We start from the raw sequence: 21,526 nt of genomic DNA, 5'->3' as shown, positions 1-21,526 counted from the left end.
GACAGGCGACCCCTGTCCCTGCTGAATTGGCATGACGTGAACCTGGTCTGTGTGCTGTTTTTGTGGGGCGTTTGGGGCTTGCGCTGAATTTCAGCTGTCGAAACAACGCTTTTCATCAAAGCCGAGGCCCAGCTGCAACCAATGCTCTCCCAAATTCACACTATGTGCCCTCCACTGGCTGAATCCTCATAGGACAGCGTCACTTGACGGCTCACGTTGATCTTGGACATATCTCCGGCGATGGCCCAGTCGGACAAATGCTGGGGCGCGCGACCAAGAGCACTTGACGACTCGACCGAGATCAAGGTCTCGCTGGGTCTCCGATCCCCATCGTCCCGTCTGCCCTGCGCCAGCCTCTCCTCGGAATCGTTGCCCAACTCTAGCTCGATGGCCCCCTGGCTCACCTGCCTCCGAGTCTTTCTCTGAACCCGGCTGCCCATTGAGGCTCCGGCGCCGGCGCCCTTGGAAAGCTCCAGTCCGGTGCCGCCGTCGCCCGACCCAGCCGAGCGGGAGAATGCGGTGCCGAACAGCTGCGGCAGGAAGCGGGTGAAGAAAGGCTTGAGCGCGCTCGCCGAGGCGCAGATGACGCACCCGGCCAGCTCTGCGTACATCCAGCTTAGCTCGTGTGATAGGCCGCGCGTGTAATTGTCGCTGCTAAAGAGCTTGACGGTCAAGTAACAGCAATAAGAGGCTATGACAATGACGCTAGCAGTGAGACATGTCGACGTTAGCAACCAGACAATGCTGCGATATGGAGCCGACCTTCTAGTCAAGCTCGAGGGCGCACTTACGATCCACCGGTTCCGAATAGAAAGAACAGGGACGTCTTTTGCCTCCGCGACACCTGCAGGGGTATCACGATATGCAAAGGGACCACCAATATGGCCATGTCCATGAAGACGTTGGCGACCGAGGCCGCAAGGAAGAAGGAGAACTTGTCGACGCAGCGAGCAGTCGGGATCGCCGCCAAGTCCCAGTGTGCACGGAAGGGGATACATCCAAATAGGCTGATGCACGCGTAGATGGCACCGTACAGGATGAAGCCGACGATGAGCATCTTGACCACGGCTCTGTAGGTCCGCTTTGGCGACAGCGACCAGTATAGGACGAGGAGCGACAGCTTTGCGAGATCAGCCGTGAGCATGTAAAAGATGTTTACGGGGAGCGTCCACTGTTGGTCAACACATTCATCCTGTTAGCCACTAACTACAAGGTCCTGCCCCCTCGGTTCTATGATTTATACTCACCTTCAGTAACTCTTCAAACTCGCTCATCGTCACTTGCCACATGCTCCGGCCGCAGCCCCCGTTCGCTATCACTGATCCCGCGAATGGCCAGGTTAGTGATGTTCTTGTTTTCCAGTTGAAAGATCTACACTTACTTCCCATGGTGCAAACATAAAACCCCCAGCCACACACCATTGCGGTGCCTGCAAGATCTAATTTTTTTTTTTTAGCAAACCGTTGGCGACAACTTCTGGAGGGCCGTAGTTCCAGGATGGTGTGGTTGTATCTGGGACTTACAGTCGTCCCAACCAGGCCTTAGACGTGTTAGGTACAGGCGCGAATACATCCGTAAGCCATAGACCAACGTTGCCAGCCCTAGAGTCACAGCTCCGGCGGTTTGCTGCGTCGCCGCTAGCGAGCCCGCCGCCCAGCGCTCCTCCCCTGGGGGCGGGTCTCGCATGAACAGTGGTTCGGCAGCCATGGTGATCGTTCAGCCGGTGGGATCTGCTAGTTTCGTTAGAGAATACAATGACGAGAGCGGATACAGTCCAGCTGCCACGCCGTATGCGGCTGGCGGCTAGTATTTTATGCACATCTCGAAGAAATGTTAAAGCGACCCTCGAAGGATGGAAAAAGCAATATCCCATCCTGTTTCTCTTGGTCGTACACCACAAAGCACGGCCAGCCAATCTCTCGACAGCGTCAACAAAAAGGCGACCGCCATCGACAAAGGCATGGGGCGATGCCAGCATCTGCAGGGGCGTTTATGTGATATATCGTACAAGGACTTCTGTTGTATAGGCATGCAAGGCCTTGCTCTAGACGGAGCGTCCTCTCCGGTCTTTGGCCGTTTCCCCATCATTCGAGGCTGAAAATAGCCAAGGGGGCCGGTGAGGAGATCTGACGAGAACCCGACTGGGGCCGGGGTGTTGGGGCCCCGACAGTTAAAAAGCAAGTCCGATACACGGCCGGCTTATTTTTGCGCCTCCCGAGAGATTAAAACCACCAAGGTGGAATCCGATTCGGTGGGGGGATCGCCGGCTGACATGGCGCTTGAAGGGAGACCGAGCGAACCCCTCCCGCCAGCGCTCCTTCGCGGCCATGTCTACATACTCCGAAACCGTTATCCCTCGGGTCAGGCTGCTGCTGGTGCCAAGATTCGACCTTTTTTTTTCATTTACATGGCCTTGAACGTGGAGTTTTGAAGTTTAGCCTCTAGCTGCCCTTCGGTAGGTATATACTCACGACGCCACGTTCCGCGTCCTTGAGACTGTGACCCAAGTGCCGTAGCTATCAGACCTCTCAGCAGCCAGGCAGCCGGCGCGGAGATCCTGGTCAAGGTCTCGATCACGAAAATCTCATTTACATCTCGGCCTGTGCTTTTTACTCATCACCTTCGAAATGGCCAGCACTCATCCCTTCCAGGACAAAGTGATTGCCGTCACTGGCGCAAGTCGAGGAACCGGTTTGGCCCTGACGCGATACCTTCTAGTCCGTGGCGCCAAGGTTTCCATGGCGGCCACGTCCGAGCCGAACCTGGCGGCGGCGGTCGAGGGGATCGAGAAAGATATCCCCGAGGCCAAGGACCGCGTCATGACAATGCCAGTGGATGTGACCAAGCCCGAGGATGTCAAGAAGTGGATAGGCGCTACCGTTGCGAAATGGGGGCCTCTGGACGGAGCAGCCAATGTTGCTGGTAAGTCTATCGTTCGGGGAGGAAAAGGCACACCCCGCTGACGCAGCTCCTTCTGGCAGCCAAGATGAACGCGCGGATATGGCCGATAGAGACGCTCCCGGTCGATGAGCTGCAGGAGATGCTCAGCGTCAACGTGGTGGGCACCTTCAACTGCCTCAAGGAGGAGATGAAGAACATGAAGCGCGGCGGCAGCATCGTCAACTGCGGCAGCCAGCAGGTCAAGTATGCCTCGGGCAACATGTCGGCCTACGCGGCAAGCAAGAACGCGGTCCGCGGCCTGTCGCAGTGTGCAGCTTTTGAAGGCGGCGCCAAGGGGATCCGCGTGAACCTGCTCTGCCCGTACGTTTCCTTCTTTTCTGGCCCTCTTGCCATGTGCTCCTTCCTATCAAGCTCCAGATTGCTGTGCAGCGTCCAACTGATATGGAACTCTACAGCGGGTGCATCGACACCGACATGATCCAGCAACCATTGATGCTCCCCAGCGGGCAGATGTGGACCATGACCGAGGATGACAACCTCACATCCATCATCAAGCGGTACGCCAAGCCGGACGAGATTGCTGCCTCGATCGCCTTCTTGCTCGGCGACGAGAGCAAGTTTGTGACTAAGCAGGAGTGGTATGTTGACGGAGGTTGGTGCGAGGCAAACTACGTGGGCTGAGTCACGGTATTGAGGTCAAATTGAGCTATTTTGGTAGCACAAAATGAGTTCGAACTGGTGGTCGAGAACTGTATGTAGAGGGTTAGTTAGGATTCCATCACCAGCATCAATCCCCAGTTCAGGGGTGTGGTAGCTACCCGGACCCACTTCCTGACGCTATATTCACCGCCCTGGCAGAATCCCCGCTCCGCCCAAAAAAATTCTGGACCGCCGCCCGTGCATTATGCATGTTCCAGCGGCGGTTTTTCGCGCCTCCAGTTGCGCCGTCCAAAACTTTTACAGCGCTGCGGCAGAGGAGAAGGAAGGCAACAAGATGGCTACCGGCGCCAAGTCCAGCGCGAAGGCGCCTCGGCAGCCACATAACAAAGAAGCTCGCTCACTAAAGAGGAAACGGGAACAGGAAGACCTGGGAAAGCTGCAACAAGCCGTCAACGACTTTGTAAGTCCTCGAGATGGCCCGCTAGGACGCTGTTTTACGTCGTATGTGATGCTAACCATGACCACCGGTGGCCATCGCACAGGATCCCAAAGCAACACCACCAAATGGATTCGCCGACCTCCCGCTCTCGGAGCCTACCGCCCGCGGCCTGCGCGACTCGCACTTCGAGACCTTGACCGACATCCAGGCCCGCGCCATTCCCCTGGCCCTCAAGGGCTCCGACATCCTCGGCGCCGCCAAGACCGGGTCCGGCAAGACCCTCGCCTTTATAGTGCCACTGCTGGAGAAGCTGTACCGCGAGAGATGGACAGAGCTGGACTCGGTGGGCGCCCTAGTGCTGAGCCCGACGCGCGAGCTGGCCGTGCAGACCTTTGAGGTGCTGCGCAAGGTCGGCCGCCACCACTCCTTCTCGGCCGGTCTGGTCATCGGCGGCAAGTCGCTGCGCGAGGAGGCCGAGCGCCTGGGGCGCATGAACATCCTCATTTGCACCCCCGGGCGCATGCTGCAGCACCTCGACCAGACCGCTGGCTTCGACGTCGACTCGCTGCAGATGCTGGTTCTCGACGAGGCCGACCGCATCATGGACCTCGGTTTCCAGAGCGCCGTTGACGCCCTGGTCGAGCATCTGCCGCGCGACCGCCAGACGCTGCTCTTCAGCGCCACCCAGAGTCGCAAGGTCTCGGACCTGGCCCGCCTGAGCCTCAAGGAGCCCGAGTACGTCGCCGTCCACGAGGCCGCCGCGGCCGCGACCCCCGCAACACTACAGCAACACTACATCGTCACGCCACTGCCAGAAAAGTTGGATACGCTGTGGGGCTTCATCAAGGCGAACTTGAAAAGCAAGATGATTGTGTTTCTGTCGTCAGGCAAGCAGGTCCGCTTCGTCTACGAGAGCTTCCGTCATATGCAGCCAGGCATGCCGCTGCTACACCTCCACGGGCGACAGAAGCAGCTGGCACGACTCGAGGTGACATCGCGGTTCGGGTCCATGAAGAACGCCTGCCTCTTCGCCACCGATGTTGTGGCCCGCGGCGTGGACTTCCCGGCCGTCGACTGGGTTGTCCAGGTGGACGCCCCCGAGGACGCCGACACCTACATCCACCGTGTGGGGCGAACTGCGCGCTACGAAAGCCAAGGCCGCGCCGTTCTTTTTCTGGACCCGAGTGAGGAGAAGGGCATGGTAGCGAGGCTAGAGCAGAAAAAGGTCCCGATACAGAAAGTGCACGTCAAGGATAAAAAGAAGAAGAGCATACAGGAGGAGCTCCAGAGCATGTGCTGGAAGCAACACGACGTCAAGTACCTGGGCCAAAAGGCCTTCATCAGCTACGCGCGCTCAGTGCACCTGCAGAAGGACAAGGAGATTTTCAAGTTCAAGGAGTTGGACCTGGAAGGGTTCGCCAAGAGCATTGGCCTCGCTGGCGCGCCGCAGATCAAATTCCAAAAGGGCGAGGACGTCAAGAGGTTAAAGAATGCAGCCCGGGCGGGCATGTCGAGCGGCTCCGAGTCGGACGAGGACGGCGAGGGGCTCCAAGGCGGCACGAAAAAGAAAAAGAAGGACGAGGTCAGGACAAAGGCACAAAAGATGTTTGAGAGACAAAACCAGGACGTGTTGTCCAAGCACTACAGGGACCTGGTGGATACTGGAGGCAACGACGACGAAGACGGTGACTTTCTCAAGGCCAAGCGAGTTCTCCGCGGCGACGAGCTGGACGAGGCAGCAGGCGAGGGTGGCGGCATTGTCGCACTGCCAGCCAAAGTGGTACAGCTGGGCAAGAACACCCAGCTGGTACTTGACTCGAAGCGGCGCGAGAAGCTTCTCAAGTCCAAGAAACAACTGGCCAAGTTCAAGGACAAGGGCACAAAACTGGTATTTGACGACGAAGGAAACGCACAGCCGGTCTACCAGCTGCAGGACGAGGACGATTTCAAGCAACAGGGCCCTGTGGACAAACTCCGAGAAGAGTTTGTCAGTGCCGAAGCGGACAAAGTGCGCGAGGCCGACCTGGACGACAAGGCGCTAGCCAAGCAAAAGCGGCGCGAGAAGCGCCTCAAACAGAAGGCGAGGGAGCGGGGCGAGGCTGGGGAGTCAGGCCCGCGGGTGGCGGCGGACTCGGGGGACGAAGGGGAGGACCCGCTCGAGCTGCTCAGGTCATTGCCCATGGCAGGAGAAGCAGGTGCCGAGGACGGCGGCTCTGGCTACGGCTCGGACAACGCGCCGCCGAAAAAGAAGGCCAAAAAGTGGTTCCAGAAAGATTCAGACGACGAGGGGGGCAAGCCCAAAAGGGGCAAGGGCAAAGTTATCGAGATGGACCACGAGCCCGACACTCTGGAGGACTACGAGGCGCTGGCTGCAGGGCTACTGGCCGACTAGTGGGAAGCCGCCGTCGCTTTGTTTTCTGTCTGTTGTCGTCTTTGTGTGGGCTTTTCTTTGCATGTCTCAACATACCCCCCTGGTTTTCCCAATGCCAATGTAATGCGTGCACTAGTGGGACGGCTCTCTCTGATGTGACGTGGCCGCGAGTCTCATGCGATGTGACGTCGTATTGCTTGCTGGAGAAAAAGAAAAGACGGACGCATGTCGCGGCGTTTCGAGCCGCTCAGCAGACGGCGACGGGACGCATGTACGCCATGGCCGAGTAGCGCTCGTTGGTATTCTCCTAGCGGAGGTGCGGTGCGGGTGCAGGCGTAAAAATCGATGCCGCGGCCCGCAATTCGGACCAGGTCTCCGCCTGTGACACCGCCCCTCCCTTCCCCAGTGCGCCCCCCTCCTCGGCATCCCCCTACCCCACTCACCGAGTAATGTGTCAGCCGTCGGCGCCGACGACAAATCCACTGCTGTCATGCCCGCCTCCTCCCTCGTTGTTGGGAGAATCCAGCCTGACCTGCCCGGCCCAAAACGAAAGCTGCGTCTGCGCTTCTTCTCTGGTCTCATGAATTAACGACGCGCCACAGCTGTCTCGAAAACACCACCACCCCCGCGGGGCCCGTAGAGCAAGAAAGATGGCTACCGACCCTCCTCCCCAGCCGGGCCAGCCGCCGCTGGCCAACGGAGTCGCGGGGAAGAAGGCGGCTGCCGCCAACGAGAGCGGCGCCACGAAGCCGACAGGCGCGCTGACGCGAAACGGCGACGCCGGCGCCGACGCCGACGCCGACGCCGACGCCGACCCGGGCTCCCTGCGCCGCGTCTGCCTCGACGCCCAGCGCAAGGTGGCCGCCTTCCTGGCCGAGGACCCCGCGACGGAGCAGCTGCGCGCCCTGCAGGGCCAGGTGCACACGTCACTCGGCGTCATCGACAAGGCGCTCGAGGACTACCGGTATGCGTGCGCCATGGGGGGAACGGACGATACTGGCCTGATTCTTGGTGGACCTTGGGTTTTGCTGACAACCCCGTTGGACGACGCAGGCCAGAAGAGCTCTCCATCTCGTACAACGGCGGCAAGGACTGCCTCGTTATGCTGATCCTCATCCTCGCGTGCCTGCCACGCCACTTTGCTGCGCCCGAGCAGGCTGCCGCCACCCCGTGTGCGCCGCGGAGCCCCTCGGCTGACGACTCGGCAACGCCGCCGGCACAGTCAGCAACGTCGACGTCCACACCACCCCGACAACAACAACAACCGCCACCACAACCACCACAACAAAAACAGCCGCCAGCCAACAGCAACAGCAACGGCAACGGCACCGCCGACGCCCTGCCGCCCTTCCCCGACACGCTCCAGGCCGTCTACGTGGTGTCGCGGCACCCCTTCGCCGAGGTGGACGAGTTCGTGGGTCGCACGGGCGCCCAGTACCGACTCTCGGTCGAGCGCGTGGCCCAGTCGATGCGGCCCGCCCTGCACGCCTACCTGGCCTCGCGGCCCGCCGTCCGCGCCGTCTTCGTCGGCACCCGCCGCACCGACCCGCACGGCCAGGACCTCACCCACTTCGACCCCACCGACCCCGGGTGGCCGCCCTTTGTGCGCGTCCACCCCGTCATCGACTGGCACTATGCCGAGATTTGGGCTGTGAGTCTGGGGGCTGGGTCCCTTGTTTTTTGTCTTGCTTCTTTTTTGGTGTGCTGACAAGTAGGGGCCGACCTTTTTTTACGCCCCCGACACAGTTCATCCGCCACCTCGGCATCCCCTACTGCGTGCTGTACGATAGGGGCTACACCTCGCTCGGTGGCACGACCGACACCACCCCCAACCCTGCGCTCAAGCGCGCCGGCGCCGGCGCCTCGGAGACATTCAGGCCCGCCTACGAGCTGATGGCGGACAACGAAGAACGCCTCGGCCGCGACAGGTGACCTTGCCCGGCCATCTGTGTCGTGCCCTTTGTTTGCCCCTGTTTCTCCTGGGCTTTTGTGCTTGTCCCAGGAAAGAGCAAGAGCCGCTCTTTCTGTTTGGCAGAGCCATGAAAAGACTATTACATACGCAGGGTTGGCCCAGCTTGTGTCAGGTTACATACCACGCATCTCGTTCGCTTTTCATGAAGATAATTCTGGCTCTAGAATTGCGTCATTTTTATAGACTAGCACAATAAACAACAAAAGAGTTGCAGGTACGGTGCACTTTCGCCTTTCCTGAGCTATGAAAATCCATGTTTTTACCGCCGAGAGGCCTGGTCCACCCTCTTGGTTGTTGGTCTATTTTTTGTGGCCGGATTCCACGTGCGCCGCCAGCCTGGCCGTTTTCTCATAGCATCGACAAGGGCATCATCTGAATACATAAATAAAGTTCGAAGAAGCGAAAAAGGCATCCAAATAATAAAGAAGATCAATGAAGCGCGGGCTAATCGAAATGTGCGTCTTCTCATAGGGTATCTGTCTTCTCATTGCAACTGCTGAACGCCGTGCCGGGATGCAATGTTGCCAAGCACAAGGGGAGGGGGTGATGGAGGAAGGGGAACAAGACAAGGGAGAAGAAAAAGAAAGAAGGGAAACCCAACGTATGCGGAAATAGCTGCAAAAAACATCGATAACGATCATAAATCCTAAAAGGAGAAGGAAAAAAATGCGATCCGATAACACCACCTTCCGGGAAATCTAATAGTCATGAGCTCATTCATTATCGAGACAGTCTGAATCTTCGTCGCCGAGTACCAAGCAGGGCAAGATTTCATCTTCACGCCTGCCGGGACACTCGCATCGAGCACGTCCCTGCTACTCCGCGGGCGGACGCTCTCCAAACAGCTTGACCCTGTAGAAGCACGTGTGGTCCCGGGCGCCGTAGTTGCTGGTGGCCCGGATGAGCACGCGTTCGGTGACGACGCCAAACTGGGCGAGCTGCGACGGGAACTTGACGGCCTTCTCGGCGGGCCTGCCAGCCGTTTGGTTCTTGAACTCGAACTCGACCACCTTGACGAAGCCTTCGTCCCACAGCTTGTTGTCGAGGTCCGTGTGTGGGAACGTCGCTATCGACCACTCCCTCATGTGCTTGCCCTGGTTGTGATCCTCCACCTCGATCCAGACCTCGACGTCCCGGGGCATGGACCCGTCATCCACCGTCTCGAGCGGGTTAATGTGCTCCATCCAGAGAACCTGCGGCGTGATCGGCTGGATGCCCAAGTATATGTCTGCCGGTTTGGGACGCGACAGCTTGCTATCCCACGTACCGCCAGCGCACCAGCAGTCGCCGTCGTCCTCCCACGCGTGCATGATGGCCGAAGGGCCGTTGGCGAGCCATGGCTTCGCGGAAATCCACTGGGGGGTCCCGAAGCGCGGGTACTTGAACTTGAAGGTCGGGCTGCTGATCTTGGACTCGAAGACGGCGCCCGACCGCACATTAAAGTAGTTGACCCGACTCTTGAGGTCGGCGATCAGCGGATCGCGCATCCGCTTTTCGAGCTGGGGATCTCCGATGACCTTCAGCACCTCCTGACTCACGCGCCGCACCTCGTCGGGCGTGAGAGCTCCCTTGGATGATTTGGAGACCCGATCGAGCTTCTTGGAGAGCTCATCTTGGCTGCGCTTGAGGGCTGCGATGTCGACCTGGACGCTTCGCATGTTGGCCTTGAACTCGTCCTTGACAAGGTTTACAAATTCCTTCTTCATGACAACCAGCTTCTGCGGAAGATCCTGGGCCTCGATCCTCTTGCGAATGAGCTCTTCCACGTCGATGCTTGGTGTCTCCTGGCCCTGCCCGGCCCCGAGCATGTCTCGGAGCATGTGGTTGTTTTGGCGAACCCATGTCTCGAATGCGCGGGCCCCGTCAAGACCCTTCTCAATAGCCTTCGAGTGCGGATCCGTGATGGCCTTTTTCTCATCCAGGACGACAAAATCGCCATCCTGTCGCGCATAAGCCTTGAGGACCTGCCAGATATCGTCCGGAATGATGGGATTGCCCTGCTGGTCTCTGTCGACGCGGATGTAGTTGGGCAGCGCATGCTCAAGCTTGGAAATGGCCGCCGTCGTCGCCTCGTTCTGCCGTTTGACGCGCGCAATAACCTGTTCTTGGCTTTCCCACGCCTCCTTGAGCTTTCCGTAGTCATCGTCGCTGAGGAGGATACGGCGAAAGGACCACGAGGGCACGAACTGCCCGAGGTTATGCTTCCAGTCCGAGGTGCCATACCAGTGGAAGCCACTGTCCAGCTCGTGGCCCTCGAACATTGGTGGCCCGCTGAGCCAACTGACTATCCACGACATTGTAACAAGTGCCAACGCAAAGTACAGCAGTGTTTTGGCCAATGTCTTCCAGTCAAAGCTCTTGTGGAAATGGCGAGCGAGCCCTTCCATGTTCTCGGACCAGGTGGAACCGGGTCCAACGCGCGGGCTGTCGGATGATTGCGTGTTGGCTGCTCCATTGGTGGTAGTATAGATGTTGTCGGATCGTCCCAAAGGCTTCTTGGGTTGATGGCCCTCGGTCGAAGTTGTGCTCTGTTCCTTGCCAACCTGCACACGACCGTTCCGGGCGGCGGCTGCAGCTTTAGCCTCGGTGACAGTAGTGCTCACACCATGGAGCTCCGAGATTTCGGGCGATCTTGTCTCGCGGTGCGCATGCGACTGGACCTCTGGCTCTGGCTCAGCAAACGCTGAACGGGTTGGCCTGGTCGCATGGTTGATCTTCGTCCTCGTAGCTAGTTCGGGCTCCTCGGTCCTCGCCCGCTCCCTTCTCTGTCCGTTGACCAGTCCATTCTTGATAGGAGAGCCGAGTCCCTTGCGAATGGGTTTTCGGGGTGTGGCCGCGTCGTCGCTGTGGTCGTTCTCGATACGAAGCTGCCGCTGCTCCCTGGCCTTGGCGTTGTCGACCAGGTCATGGTCAAGGTGAGTCGCGATGTAGCGGGAGGATCCTGGCTCGGCTGAGGACGACCGTACTCCTCGGTGAGGCGGGTCTGCGAACCAACTGTACGTCTGACCGCGTGTAGCCGGTGGCTGTTGTCGCTCGCCTTGCGTCCAGGCCGGGGCGCCTGGGGGAAGGTGGCTCCGAGGAGGAAGCTCCTGTGCTACCGAGGATGGCGGGAGCGACGACTCGGGGACAGTGGATGGAGTAGGAGCGATCGAGATTTGCGCCGGAGGCGGTGTCTGCAATGTTGCGCGCTGGAACAGGCCACTCTCAAGGTTGAAGCTTCGCTCAGTAGGCGCCGCGGACGACTGAACGGGCGGGCCCATAGCCTTGAGTTTGCCGCCTGCCCCGTTGGCAGGCGTTTGCGGGATGTCCGAGCTCCTCAGTTCGTGAAGCCGATGTCCGTTGGCACGCGTGATTGGCAGGTCGTTCCAGTAGATCTTGTCGCCAGACGGGGGAGGCATGTCAGTCGATGAGTGCGCTGCGGTGAGCATCATAGACCCGCCCATTCGTGACAAGTTGGGATAGAGTGCGTCGCGCTGGGTCGCCGCACTGACAGGCTGCTTGGTTATAGGCCCTGCCGTCGACTGAGTGGGTGCACTGGGAGCGCTGATGGCTTGTTTGGCCGTGCCCGGTCCAACGGCTTGATCCACGGGTTGGTTTTCCTGGTCTTCCAACAGCATGTCGACGTCGTCCTCGGGAGGCTCCGATGATCCGCTCCTTGGCGCGTCCAGCGATACTTCTCGTAACACGTCGCGTTGGACCAATGAGCGGGGCGGGCGGCCCCGGGGACGACCAGGCTTGCGGCGGGGTGAAGGATTCTTCAGTTTGCTTTGGGCAGTCGTGCGTTCTGGGCTGCGTCGTGGCGATGCAGCGCCAGACTCGGAGATCCTTTGGCGCTTAGAATTCTCTGGCTCAGAGGCATCCTCCAACTCCGGCGACTTCCTCTTTGCGGGTGACTTCCTCCTTGCGGGCGTCTCCGCCTCGGCAATCGGTCGCATGGGAGAATACCGCGACCTATCCCGTCCATCCTCGGGAGGCGCTGTCGCAAGGCGGTTTCGGGAGTTTGCAGTCTCTTCCAGATTCCGTCGAGGCACCATGACGGACGGGGCTCGCGAGGCGCGGGCTTCCTGATCCTCCTTGTTGTCGCGCTGCACCCTGTTGATGGCTCTTGCGATACCCGACTGGAGGTCCGTGTCCTGGACGATGAAGGCGGGGGCGGTCTCGGGCGAGCCGGCCGCGAAGGCGGGCGAGCCGTAATTGGTGCTGTGCCTCTGCGGGCGCGGCGTCAGGCCCGAGTTCATGTTGGCGGCGGCGCGCACCCGTGCAGATGCGCGCGTGGGCGCCGGCGAGTCGTTGACCTCGATTTCATCCTCGGCCATGGAGGCGCGCGAGTCTCCCCTGTGGTTGGTTCGCCGCCGCTCACCCAGAGTGGGCGGCTTGGGAGTTGCCTTTGGAGGCATGATGGAGCCACCCTGCTAGGCGCTGAGGGCGTGATCGGAGCTGACCAGAGCTCAAAAGGTCCGACGAGTGAACTTTTTTGGATAATTAGCATACGCCCGCGCTGTGATGATAATGAACGAATTGGTCTGAGGCGTAGCGCGGTTGCCCGTGGTTTCCGTGGAGCGCAACTCAGGTCCCCCCTGCAACAGCACAAAGTGGGCAGAAACTGAGAGCAATCTCACAAACACCTGCGTAACCAGGCGCGCGCAAGCGGGATGTGAAAAAAGAAAACACACGCGCGCAGGCGGATAAACAAGAGAAATGCACTCTAGCAATGCGCCGACCCGTTGCCTAGTGACATGAACGAGGGGACAGAAGGGCTTCCCGGCCCGCCTGCAGGAGGGCCGACGACGGTGGTTTTGCTCGAGCGGTGACAGCGCACACAAGTGGAACTTACCTCGAACAGCTCGACGTAGGATCCCTGCAGCCAAGGGTCGGATGGGAGCGATTTCAAGTGTGGGTCGCGGCACTGTAAAGTGGCTGGCAGGTCGGCGCGTCACCTTGGGCGCGCGCGTGGCTGGGCCGGAATAACCCAGAGATGGGCCGTCTGGGAAAGCGAATGGGTGTGGCGAAGCTGTCGTGGGCAGAGGGGGGAGGAGAGAGCAAGTTGGGAAGGCGAGGGCGGGCGGGAGAGCGGATCGCCAGTCGTTTTGAGAGAGCCAATGTGCGGGAAGTGCATGGCAAGCGCTGCGTGGGCGTGATGGCTGGGAATTGAATATTTTTGGGCTCAGGCCGGGCCCGTTGGCCGTCGACCTGGCACTCCCGCAAACGGCAGGGGCAAACGGCAGGGCCTGATAGCAGAGGCTGAAAGCGGTCGGGGCCCAAGCCGGCGGCTGTTCCTGGGCAAGCGATTTGTTTGGCAAGGTACTTTGGTTGGCGCGGGTGCGTGGCTCCTTTGTCTCCTTTTTTGCCTTGTCTTGGATGCTTCCGTCGTCCGGGCCTGGCAATTTTCCCCAGCGAATCGCGCGTCGGCGCGTGTCTAGCTCCAGGGCTCCAGCGGGCGCCTCGCTTTCCACTCCCGTCTCTAGCCTATCTTTGTTGTCGGGAGGCTGGGGTGGGTGGGTCCCGGCCTGCCAGTCGCAGGGGTCAGTTGGGGAGTTGGCGCGCGCGCACGTGATTTGGGCGGGGCATTGGGTGTCTTCTGGTAGGGCCTGGACAAGGAGCGGGGGCATCGCCGGGAAACGTGGCGGCGATGCCGTCAGAAGGGCGGTCGGGTCAGGTCGAAACCGTGGTTGACTGGCGTTGGGTGTGCACTGGTATGCTCCAGCAACGCCCTGAATTGTTCGTCAGCCTGACAGTGGCGAGTTGTGCTGGCTGCCGGGGTGCAAGTAATGTACCAATGCAGCTGGCCTGAGCCCTATCTCATCATAAATGATGCACATCTGTGCAATGTCCATGCTGCTCGGCAATGCCGATGCCATGTCCGCATCCCGCTCCCGGCCTAACGTCCACGTTCGCCACAACAGGCCAGGAAGCCCTGTTTCCGCCCAACCGGATGCAGGTGTCCCTCAATTACTGTCCATGCCCGCTGTCTCTCCTTGTCAACCGACACGGGAGCTTCGGTGCGTCTCTGCAAGGGTCTCAATGAAGCGTGGACACTGGCGTCATGTATGCAGGAGCTTTACTTCAAAGTGTATGCATGGGAGAAGCAGGCAGATTCAACCGTCAGATTGATGACCAACTATAATGGAATTGCATTCCAGTCAAGCTTTATGCCTTCTTCCAGTCAAGCCTCGGCCGGTACACGGAAGCCATCCATCACGGCGGCTTGAGGCTCGTCAGATTGACTCCCGTCCTAAGCTTGTTGCAATAAGTAGAGTTTTTTTTTGGGTAAGCCTCGGCCCGCAGTGCTCAAAATGGATGGATCCGTGGTGTGATGGACCCAATGGACCCTTCACCAGACAGAGAGACACTTTCCAGGATTTGAGGAGTACAACTCTCGCCAGGCCCCAACCAGTCACCTTGATCAACACCCAAATACTCGCGCGCACACCCCTTTGTAAGGATGACGGTTGGCACGGTATTGATCACCGGGTGAGTGCGACCGCGTCTTCTTGCTTTGTCCTGCTTGTGCAGCTGTCTGTGCTGGCCAGGAGGAACCCCCACCAAACAAGCGCGAAACCAGGCACAAGCGCGGGCTGGGGTTCCAGCGCATGCCATGAGGGGCCAAGGGCCGCGACAATCTAATGCGGGGGAGCAGCAGCGGCCAGCACACAAATCGCCAAGCGCATTCCAGAGTCGGCGCAATCAATTGACTGACATCAACCATACCTGGCTGACAGCGGCACGGGCTACATCGGCTCGTTCACGTCGCTCGCCCTGCTAGAGAACGGCTACGATGTCGTCATTGTAGACAACCTCTACAACTCGTCTGCCGTCGCCGTCGACCGGATCGAGCTCATCTGCGGCAGGCGGCCCATTTTTCACAAGGTCGACGTCACCGACGAGGTTGCGCTAGATCGCGTCTTTGCCGCCCACCCCGAAATCGACAGCATCATTCACTTTGCCGCTCTCAAGGTATGAGATGTTGTTGTCGATACCGTGCCCTCTGTCGCAATGCACACCTGGGCTAGCAACCTAGACCAACTTGTCGTTGATATTACCTTTTCAAACGCCAGGCCGTCGGCGAGTCGGGAGAGATCCCGCTCGAGTATTACCGCGTCAATGTCGGTGGCAGCATCTCCCTGCTGCGCTCCATGGAGAAGCATGGTGTGAAGAACATCGTCTTCTCGTCGTCCGCCACCGTCTATGGCGATGCGACGCGCGTGCCCAACATGATCCCGATCCCAGAGCACTGCCCGATAGGCCCGACCAACACATACGGCCGCACCAAGTCGATGATCGAGAGCGTCATCTCGGACCACGTCAATGCGCAGCGCAACAACCTCATGAAGGCTGGAAAGCCGCACGAGGAGTGGAACGGCGCCCTGCTGCGCTACTTCAACCCTTGTGGTGCCCACCCCTCAGGCATCATGGGAGAGGACCCTCAGGGTGTGCCCTTCAACCTCCTGCCGCTGCTCGGCAAGGTCGCGACGGGTGATAGGGAGAATATCAAGGTGTTTGGCGATGGTAAGTTTCTACACGCGTATTCGCCTAGGTGTTGCTAGCTTGGAGACGCATCGCTGATCATTCTCCCTTGTGCGCTGGCAGACTACAGCTCAAGAGACGGCACTGCTATCCGCGATTACATACATGTTCTCGATCTTGCCAAGGGTCACCTGGCAGCGCTCAAATACCTGCGCGACCAGAAACCTGGCGTGCGCGAGTGGAACCTGGGGTCTGGGCGCGGCAGTACCGTGTTCGAGATCATCAAGGCCTTCAGCTCTGCGGTCGGTCGGGACCTCCCCTACGAGGTTGTCCCCCGGCGGCAGGGCGACGTGCTGGACCTCACCGCGAACCCGGCGCTGGCGAACAAGGAGCTTGACTGGAAGACAGAGCTCCGCATGGAGGACGCCTGTGAGGATCTGTGGAAATGGGTCAAGAACAACCCCAAGGGGTACAGGCAGGATCCTCCAGCCGAGTTCCTTGAAGAGGTCAAGAAAAACCGCAAGCTGTGAGATCGTTATATGTGCGCGAGGCCTTCTTTCAGTTCGTGGTTTCGATACAATACATCCGGCTTTTGAGCAAGGAGGATCATAGATCTTTACAAGGTGTACACCCAATAATAATTTGGCCATGGTAACTTGGACACCCACCGAGAACTTGGGTCTCCTTCAACCATTCAAACGGGACAATGCTCAATTGCATTCTGCAGCGGGGCCTACGCCTTATCAGCTTGGCTCTATTTGGTAATGTCGCGACAATTCCCGTCGGCGAACACTGCCGCCGTCGGAGAGTACAAGGAATCCTTTGGGCGGCGGAGTTGGGACACTAGCATAGGCAATGTCAAGTCTATCGTACGAGGGGCTCGATTCCATGTTCGATCTGCCCCCACCTTCCATCCGGCCCTGCATCCGGAATCGGCGCGGGACAGTGGCAAGTTGAGCTGGACACCCTTGTTCCGCTCATTCGAACCGAGGCCACCAACTGCCTACCTACACGGGTACCTACCTACCTATATACATGTCATACTTCGTAGCATCGGAGAGTGTGTTGTAGGAGACAACGGATGCAACTTCAGGACGATATAGCCCAATTCGATTTCCGCCATGCCAAGGATTGTCGTGATCGGGTTTGTCAAAAGAAACCGGCCACCTTTCAAGTCTACAGATTGCGACTAACCAGCCAAAACATGCACATTGTAGAGCCGGGGTGTCGGGACTCACCTCAGCACTTCTACTGTCGGAAAATAAAAACAATGCCGTCACAGTGGTTGCCAAACATATGCCTGGCGACTACGACATTGAGTATACTTCGCCATGGGCTGGAGCAAATGTCTTGCCGTAAGAAGCCACAGCATCTCGGGCATGGCGCTACATGCCCGACCCTAGACGAACTCAAGCTAACCTTTGATACCATGGTCAAGGATGTCACAAAAATCAGACAGTCAGTGGGAGAGACGCACCTGGCCCGTGTTAAGGCGGCTGGCAGCCGAGGTTCCTGAGGCTGGGATACATTTCCAGAGTAGGTGAAGCCGTGGCCGTATCTGGCTTTTGGCCACCTGCCAGTCCCGTGGGGATGATCAGGAGTCAGTACGAAGGCTGCACCTCGCGTGAAGCCTACCGGGCAAGCTGACCGTGGCGATCCTTGCAGAAACCCACATCTTTCAGCGGCCCACGACGGCAGGGGCCGATGACGAGGGCGGAGGGCTGGATCCGCTGTTCGACAAGGACCCGTGGTACAAGGAGCTCATGCCCGACTTCCGCCCGCTGGCGGCGTCCGAGCTGCGGCCGGGCATGGCGTCGGGCAACGAGTTCACGTCGGTGTGCATCAACACGGCGCTCTACCTGCCCTGGCTGGTGGGCCAGTGCCGCGCACGCGGCGTCGTCTTCCGCCGCGCCGTCCTCGCCCACGTGTCCGAGGCCGCGTCACTCGCCGGAGGCGGAGGCGGCTCCCCCGCGGACCTGGTGGTCAACGCGACGGGCGTGCTTGCCTGCCGGCTCGGCGGCGTCATGGACGCCAAGGTGTGCCCAGCGCGGGGGCAGGTGGTCGTGGTGCGCAACAGTCTCCCCGTCATGATCGGAGTGCAGTGCGGCCGCGGCCCCGCAGATAGGCCCGACGAGCTCATCTACAGCATGGAGCGCGCGGCCGGCGGCGGCACGGTCCTGGGCGGCAGCTATGAGAAGGGCAACTGGGACCCCAACCCGGACCCGAACCTGGCGCTGCGCATCATGACGCGTGTCGTCGAGCTGTACCCCGAGATCGCAGGCGGCAAGGGCGTCGCGGGCCTGGACGTGATCCGGCACGGCGTCGGTCTGAGGCCGTACAGGGAGGGAGGGGTTCGGGTCGAGACCGAGGTGTTGGACGGCATGGACTGCCCTGTCATTCACAACTACGGCCACGCGGGCTGGGGCTATCAGGGGTCCTACGGGTGTGCTGAGCGGGTCGTGGAGCTTGCGGATGAGGTTTTTGCGCGTGGCGCTGGTCTCAAAGCGAAGCTGTGAGGGGATGGTGTTGCGATCAATGAATATCACTTAGGACAGAGTGAATGGTGGCAAGGCATGATTCCAGCGATAAAGGGGAGAAGATGGGGAGGGAATAAATGCACCGAGCTTAGACCCTAACCCTGTTACATGTGGTCGTGTCAGCCCAAACTCTCAGCCAAAAAGGTTCCTACCCTTCCACCTCGATTGAACCTCAATGCCTTCGTGGCAGCTCAACCTCTCCTCCACAACTGCCCTTGCGCCAATTTGATGCCTAGAGCGCCGCCATGGCCGAGGCCGCTACTTCAATACCGGGGCGCGCCGTCCGCTTCGCCCTCGACGTCGCGAACGGCCGCCATGCGCTCTCCAAGCTCGTCGGTCCCGCGCTGCTTGCCCTGGACGGCTTGCTCTGTGCCCTGATAATTCTCAAGATCCCCTGTGAGTAGCCGGTCTAGCTGGACGTTTGCGACCGTGTACAAATCTACTTTTGCACTCACTGCTAATACACCAGGACCACCTGTTTGCAGATACCGAAATTGACTGGGAGGCGTACATGCAACAGATCTCGCAGTACGTCTCGGGCGAGCGCGACTACACCAAGATCAAGGGCGGCACCGGCCCCCTCGTGTACCCGGCAGGCCACGTCTACATCTACACGGCGCTGTACTACCTGACGAATGAGGGCAGGAACATCTTGCTGGCGCAGCAGCTGTTCGCTGGCCTATACCTGGTGACCCTCGCCGTCGTCATGGCGTGCTATCACAGAGCAAGGGTACGCATGCAACGAGCTTGTCGACATCCCACCCAACGCTCTACGGATCTTCGGCCAGGGGCTAACTGAAACACCGCAGGCGCCGCCGTACATTCTTCCGCTCCTGGTCCTCTCGAAACGCCTCCATAGCGTCTACGTCCTCCGTTGCTTCAACGACTGCTTTGCCGTGCTCTTTTTCTGGGTGGCCATATACTGCTTCCAGCGGCGCGCGTGGACGCTTGGCGCGCTGGTATACAGTTGGGGCATCGGCGTCAAGATGACGCTGCTCCTCTCGCTCCCCGTCGTGGGCCTAGTGCTCCTCCTTGGCCGGGGGTTTGTGGGTGCCATCCGGGTCGCGTCCATGATGGGCCAGCTACAGGTCGCCATCGGCCTCCCGTTCCTATCCCACAACGCACGGGGCTACCTGGGCAGGGCGTTCGAGCTATCGCGCCAGTTCTTCTTCAAGTGGACGGTGAATTGGCGCTTCGTGGGCGAGGACGTCTTCCTCAGCAAACCCTTCTCCCTCACGCTCCTGGTCCTGCACGCATCGGTCCTTGCCGCATTCGTTGCCGCGCGGTGGCTGAAGCCGACGGGCAAGTCCCTGGGTCAGATCGCGGGCACCATACTCTCCGGGCGCCTCCCCTTCAACGAGCAGCACGAGCTTGCTGTGTCGGGCGCGGTCACCCCGCGCTATGTACTGACGTCCATGCTGACGGCCACCGTCGCTGGCCTTCTCTTCGCGCGGTCGCTGCACTACCAGTTCTATGCGTACCTCGCCTGGTCCACCCCCTATCTCCTCTACCGGGCCGGTCTCCACCCGGTCCTGCAGTATGGGCTCTGGGCCCTGCAGGAATGGGCGTGGAACGTGTATCCAAGCACGCCGGCCAGCTCTGCAGTCGTTGTCGGCGTCATGGCGGTCACGGTCGCCTCGGTATTCGTCGGCGCGAGGTCTGAGTTCAGGCCTGCGCCGAAAGTGGCAGCAGCCAAATGAAAAGGTCGCTTGGGAATATGAAGTGGAAATCTCCGAGGGGCCCGCGATCTATTGCTCAGTCTTCTTCCGAATCTGATGGGGGCATCTTGCCGACATTCGAGTCCTCTTCATCGTTGATCTCCTCCTTGTGCTTGGGGAACTGGGTTGGCCTGTGGACGAGAATTGGCGGTTAGCAAAAACTAGACGAGTCGCGGCGGAAACAAAAAGAAGAAAAAAAGAAATGAGACCATTTGCCCTACCAGTATGGCCGTTTCCTCCACTCGCGCTCGTCCCGCACCACGTTCACAATCTCGCCGTCCACCCTGCTGCCCTTGCGGTCCTCGTCGGCCGCCATCTCGACCAGCACGTAGCCGCCCCGCCTGATCCAGATGGTGTTGCGGAACCGGGCGGCGAGCTCGGCCAGGGCCGGCTTCCCGTCCGGGAGCGTGCACGAGTACAGGCTGTTGCCCTCGGCCTTGACGACGCGCGCCAGCGACTGGTTGCCCGCGAGCGCGTCGGGCGGCGTCGTGGTCTCCTCGGCCGCCGCCTGGACGTTGCGTTTTGAGCGTGCCATTTTTTTATTTTTTTTGACTCACTCTCTTTCTTGGATCGCTGCGTCACGAGATTTGCGCGAGTTGTGAGTCGGGGTCGTGTTTTGCGGAGGGATGGATGCTCTTCGGCAATTTATTTTCATAAAGAACTTTCTTGCCTCTTCCCGCCCGGAGCCGCAGCCTGTGGGTGGGGGGAGCCCGCAGATGGCTGCATCCGATGCAGCCCCGCGCAACCACTTCTAGGGTCCATCCTTCGTGCCGGTTGAGACGATAAACTTATATCCAGGGTCCCCCATTAGGAACCTACTAGGATCACACTTTTATCTATAAATCCGGGGATGCCCTTCCACACTTAATCTTCTTGTACAGAGAGTATCACTTCAAACCCTTGGGATACAAGTGACCTATCCCAATCCCCAAATCTCGGCTTCAACTGGCAGGGCGCCCGCGATGCGGCGAACCCAAAATTTATGCATATATGGGATTTCGAGGGGCATGTTTGAAACGATCCAGTGGCACACGTTGATGAACCGGCTCGAGTCCGGGAGGCTTATGTTCACGCGTGGTCTGTCAGCGACTCACACGCACCGCGGGCGTCTCCTGACCAAGGCGCCACGTGGGGGACCCCCTCGGTCACTTCCTGCCCGAGGCGGGGCGCGAAACTGCGGGCAGTGTTCCGCGATACAGGCCCGGTGACTCCGAAGCTTAGATAGCGAAATCAACAGAGAAAAACCCATGCACGTGGTCGTTATGTTGAGTTCTGCCCGGAGTCCGCGATTGTTACTCTAACTTTGGACTGTCTGAAAACACTTTTGTAGCCGCTCAACGCCTTTTATCCAACCTACTCGTGCTACCGCTACGATCTTGATATCGCACGAGAGGCTGCAGTCGTATCGTGTACGCACATGCCTTCGCGTCCCACAATGTGTTGAAGCCAAAGCTGTCTACACCC

General features: G+C 59.5%; 8 protein-coding genes across 8 annotated transcripts; 6 read left to right on the top strand and 2 right to left on the bottom strand.

Moving 5' to 3' along the window:
• Positions 1 to 128: 128 nt before the first annotated feature.
• On the bottom strand, positions 129 to 1,707 carry GGTG_03411 (hypothetical protein; the record flags this gene model as incomplete). Its single annotated transcript, XM_009221191.1, has 5 exons — positions 129 to 705; positions 792 to 1,171; positions 1,248 to 1,318; positions 1,382 to 1,438; positions 1,524 to 1,707. 5 exons carry the CDS (start codon positions 1,705 to 1,707, stop codon positions 156 to 158), a joined length of 1,242 nt encoding a protein of 413 aa, XP_009219455.1. The 3' UTR covers positions 129 to 155.
• Positions 1,708 to 2,627: 920 nt separating this feature from the next.
• GGTG_03410 (hypothetical protein) lies at positions 2,628 to 3,686 on the top strand (the record flags this gene model as incomplete). Its single annotated transcript, XM_009221190.1, has 3 exons — positions 2,628 to 2,922; positions 2,982 to 3,261; positions 3,357 to 3,686. 3 exons carry the CDS (start codon positions 2,628 to 2,630, stop codon positions 3,580 to 3,582), a joined length of 801 nt encoding a protein of 266 aa, XP_009219454.1. The 3' UTR covers positions 3,583 to 3,686.
• Positions 3,687 to 3,829: 143 nt separating this feature from the next.
• GGTG_03409 (ATP-dependent RNA helicase DBP4) lies at positions 3,830 to 6,558 on the top strand. The gene is made up of 2 exons (XM_009221189.1): positions 3,830 to 4,021; positions 4,104 to 6,558. The coding sequence occupies exons 1-2, from the start codon at positions 3,896 to 3,898 to the stop codon at positions 6,390 to 6,392; spliced, it is 2,415 nt and encodes an 804-aa protein (XP_009219453.1). The 5' UTR covers positions 3,830 to 3,895; the 3' UTR covers positions 6,393 to 6,558.
• A 261-nt stretch (positions 6,559 to 6,819) lies between these two features.
• Positions 6,820 to 8,566, top strand: GGTG_03408 (FAD synthetase). The gene is made up of 3 exons (XM_009221188.1): positions 6,820 to 7,335; positions 7,425 to 8,022; positions 8,118 to 8,566. The coding sequence occupies exons 1-3, from the start codon at positions 7,022 to 7,024 to the stop codon at positions 8,301 to 8,303; spliced, it is 1,098 nt and encodes a 365-aa protein (XP_009219452.1). The 5' UTR covers positions 6,820 to 7,021; the 3' UTR covers positions 8,304 to 8,566.
• Positions 8,567 to 9,158: 592 nt separating this feature from the next.
• On the bottom strand, positions 9,159 to 14,177 carry GGTG_03407 (hypothetical protein; the record flags this gene model as incomplete). Its single annotated transcript, XM_009221187.1, has 4 exons — positions 9,159 to 12,752; positions 12,835 to 12,866; positions 13,178 to 14,054; positions 14,118 to 14,177. The coding sequence occupies 4 exons, from the start codon at positions 14,175 to 14,177 to the stop codon at positions 9,159 to 9,161; spliced, it is 4,563 nt and encodes a 1,520-aa protein (XP_009219451.1).
• Positions 14,178 to 14,553: 376 nt separating this feature from the next.
• GGTG_03406 (UDP-glucose 4-epimerase) lies at positions 14,554 to 16,473 on the top strand. The gene is made up of 4 exons (XM_009221186.1): positions 14,554 to 14,814; positions 15,063 to 15,297; positions 15,399 to 15,849; positions 15,931 to 16,473. Exons 1-4 carry the CDS (start codon positions 14,786 to 14,788, stop codon positions 16,335 to 16,337), a joined length of 1,122 nt encoding a protein of 373 aa, XP_009219450.1. The 5' UTR covers positions 14,554 to 14,785; the 3' UTR covers positions 16,338 to 16,473.
• A 260-nt stretch (positions 16,474 to 16,733) lies between these two features.
• Positions 16,734 to 18,450, top strand: GGTG_03405 (D-amino-acid oxidase). Its single transcript, XM_009221185.1, has 4 exons — positions 16,734 to 16,951; positions 17,025 to 17,162; positions 17,246 to 17,343; positions 17,473 to 18,450. The coding sequence occupies exons 1-4, from the start codon at positions 16,929 to 16,931 to the stop codon at positions 18,321 to 18,323; spliced, it is 1,110 nt and encodes a 369-aa protein (XP_009219449.1). The 5' UTR covers positions 16,734 to 16,928; the 3' UTR covers positions 18,324 to 18,450.
• GGTG_03404 (dolichyl-P-Man:Man(5)GlcNAc(2)-PP-dolichyl mannosyltransferase) lies at positions 18,379 to 21,343 on the top strand. Its single transcript, XM_009221184.1, has 3 exons — positions 18,379 to 18,740; positions 18,830 to 19,074; positions 19,154 to 21,343. The coding sequence occupies exons 1-3, from the start codon at positions 18,590 to 18,592 to the stop codon at positions 20,042 to 20,044; spliced, it is 1,287 nt and encodes a 428-aa protein (XP_009219448.1). The 5' UTR covers positions 18,379 to 18,589; the 3' UTR covers positions 20,045 to 21,343.
• The last annotated feature ends 183 nt before the right edge of the window (positions 21,344 to 21,526 follow it).

Source organism: Gaeumannomyces tritici (assembly GCF_000145635.1).
Source record: "Gaeumannomyces tritici R3-111a-1 unplaced genomic scaffold supercont2.2, whole genome shotgun sequence".
Classification (NCBI taxonomy): Eukaryota; Fungi; Ascomycota; class Sordariomycetes; order Magnaporthales; family Magnaporthaceae; genus Gaeumannomyces; species Gaeumannomyces tritici.
Note: the sequence above shows the minus strand (reverse complement) of the source record. Positions and strands in the feature narration are given on the sequence as shown.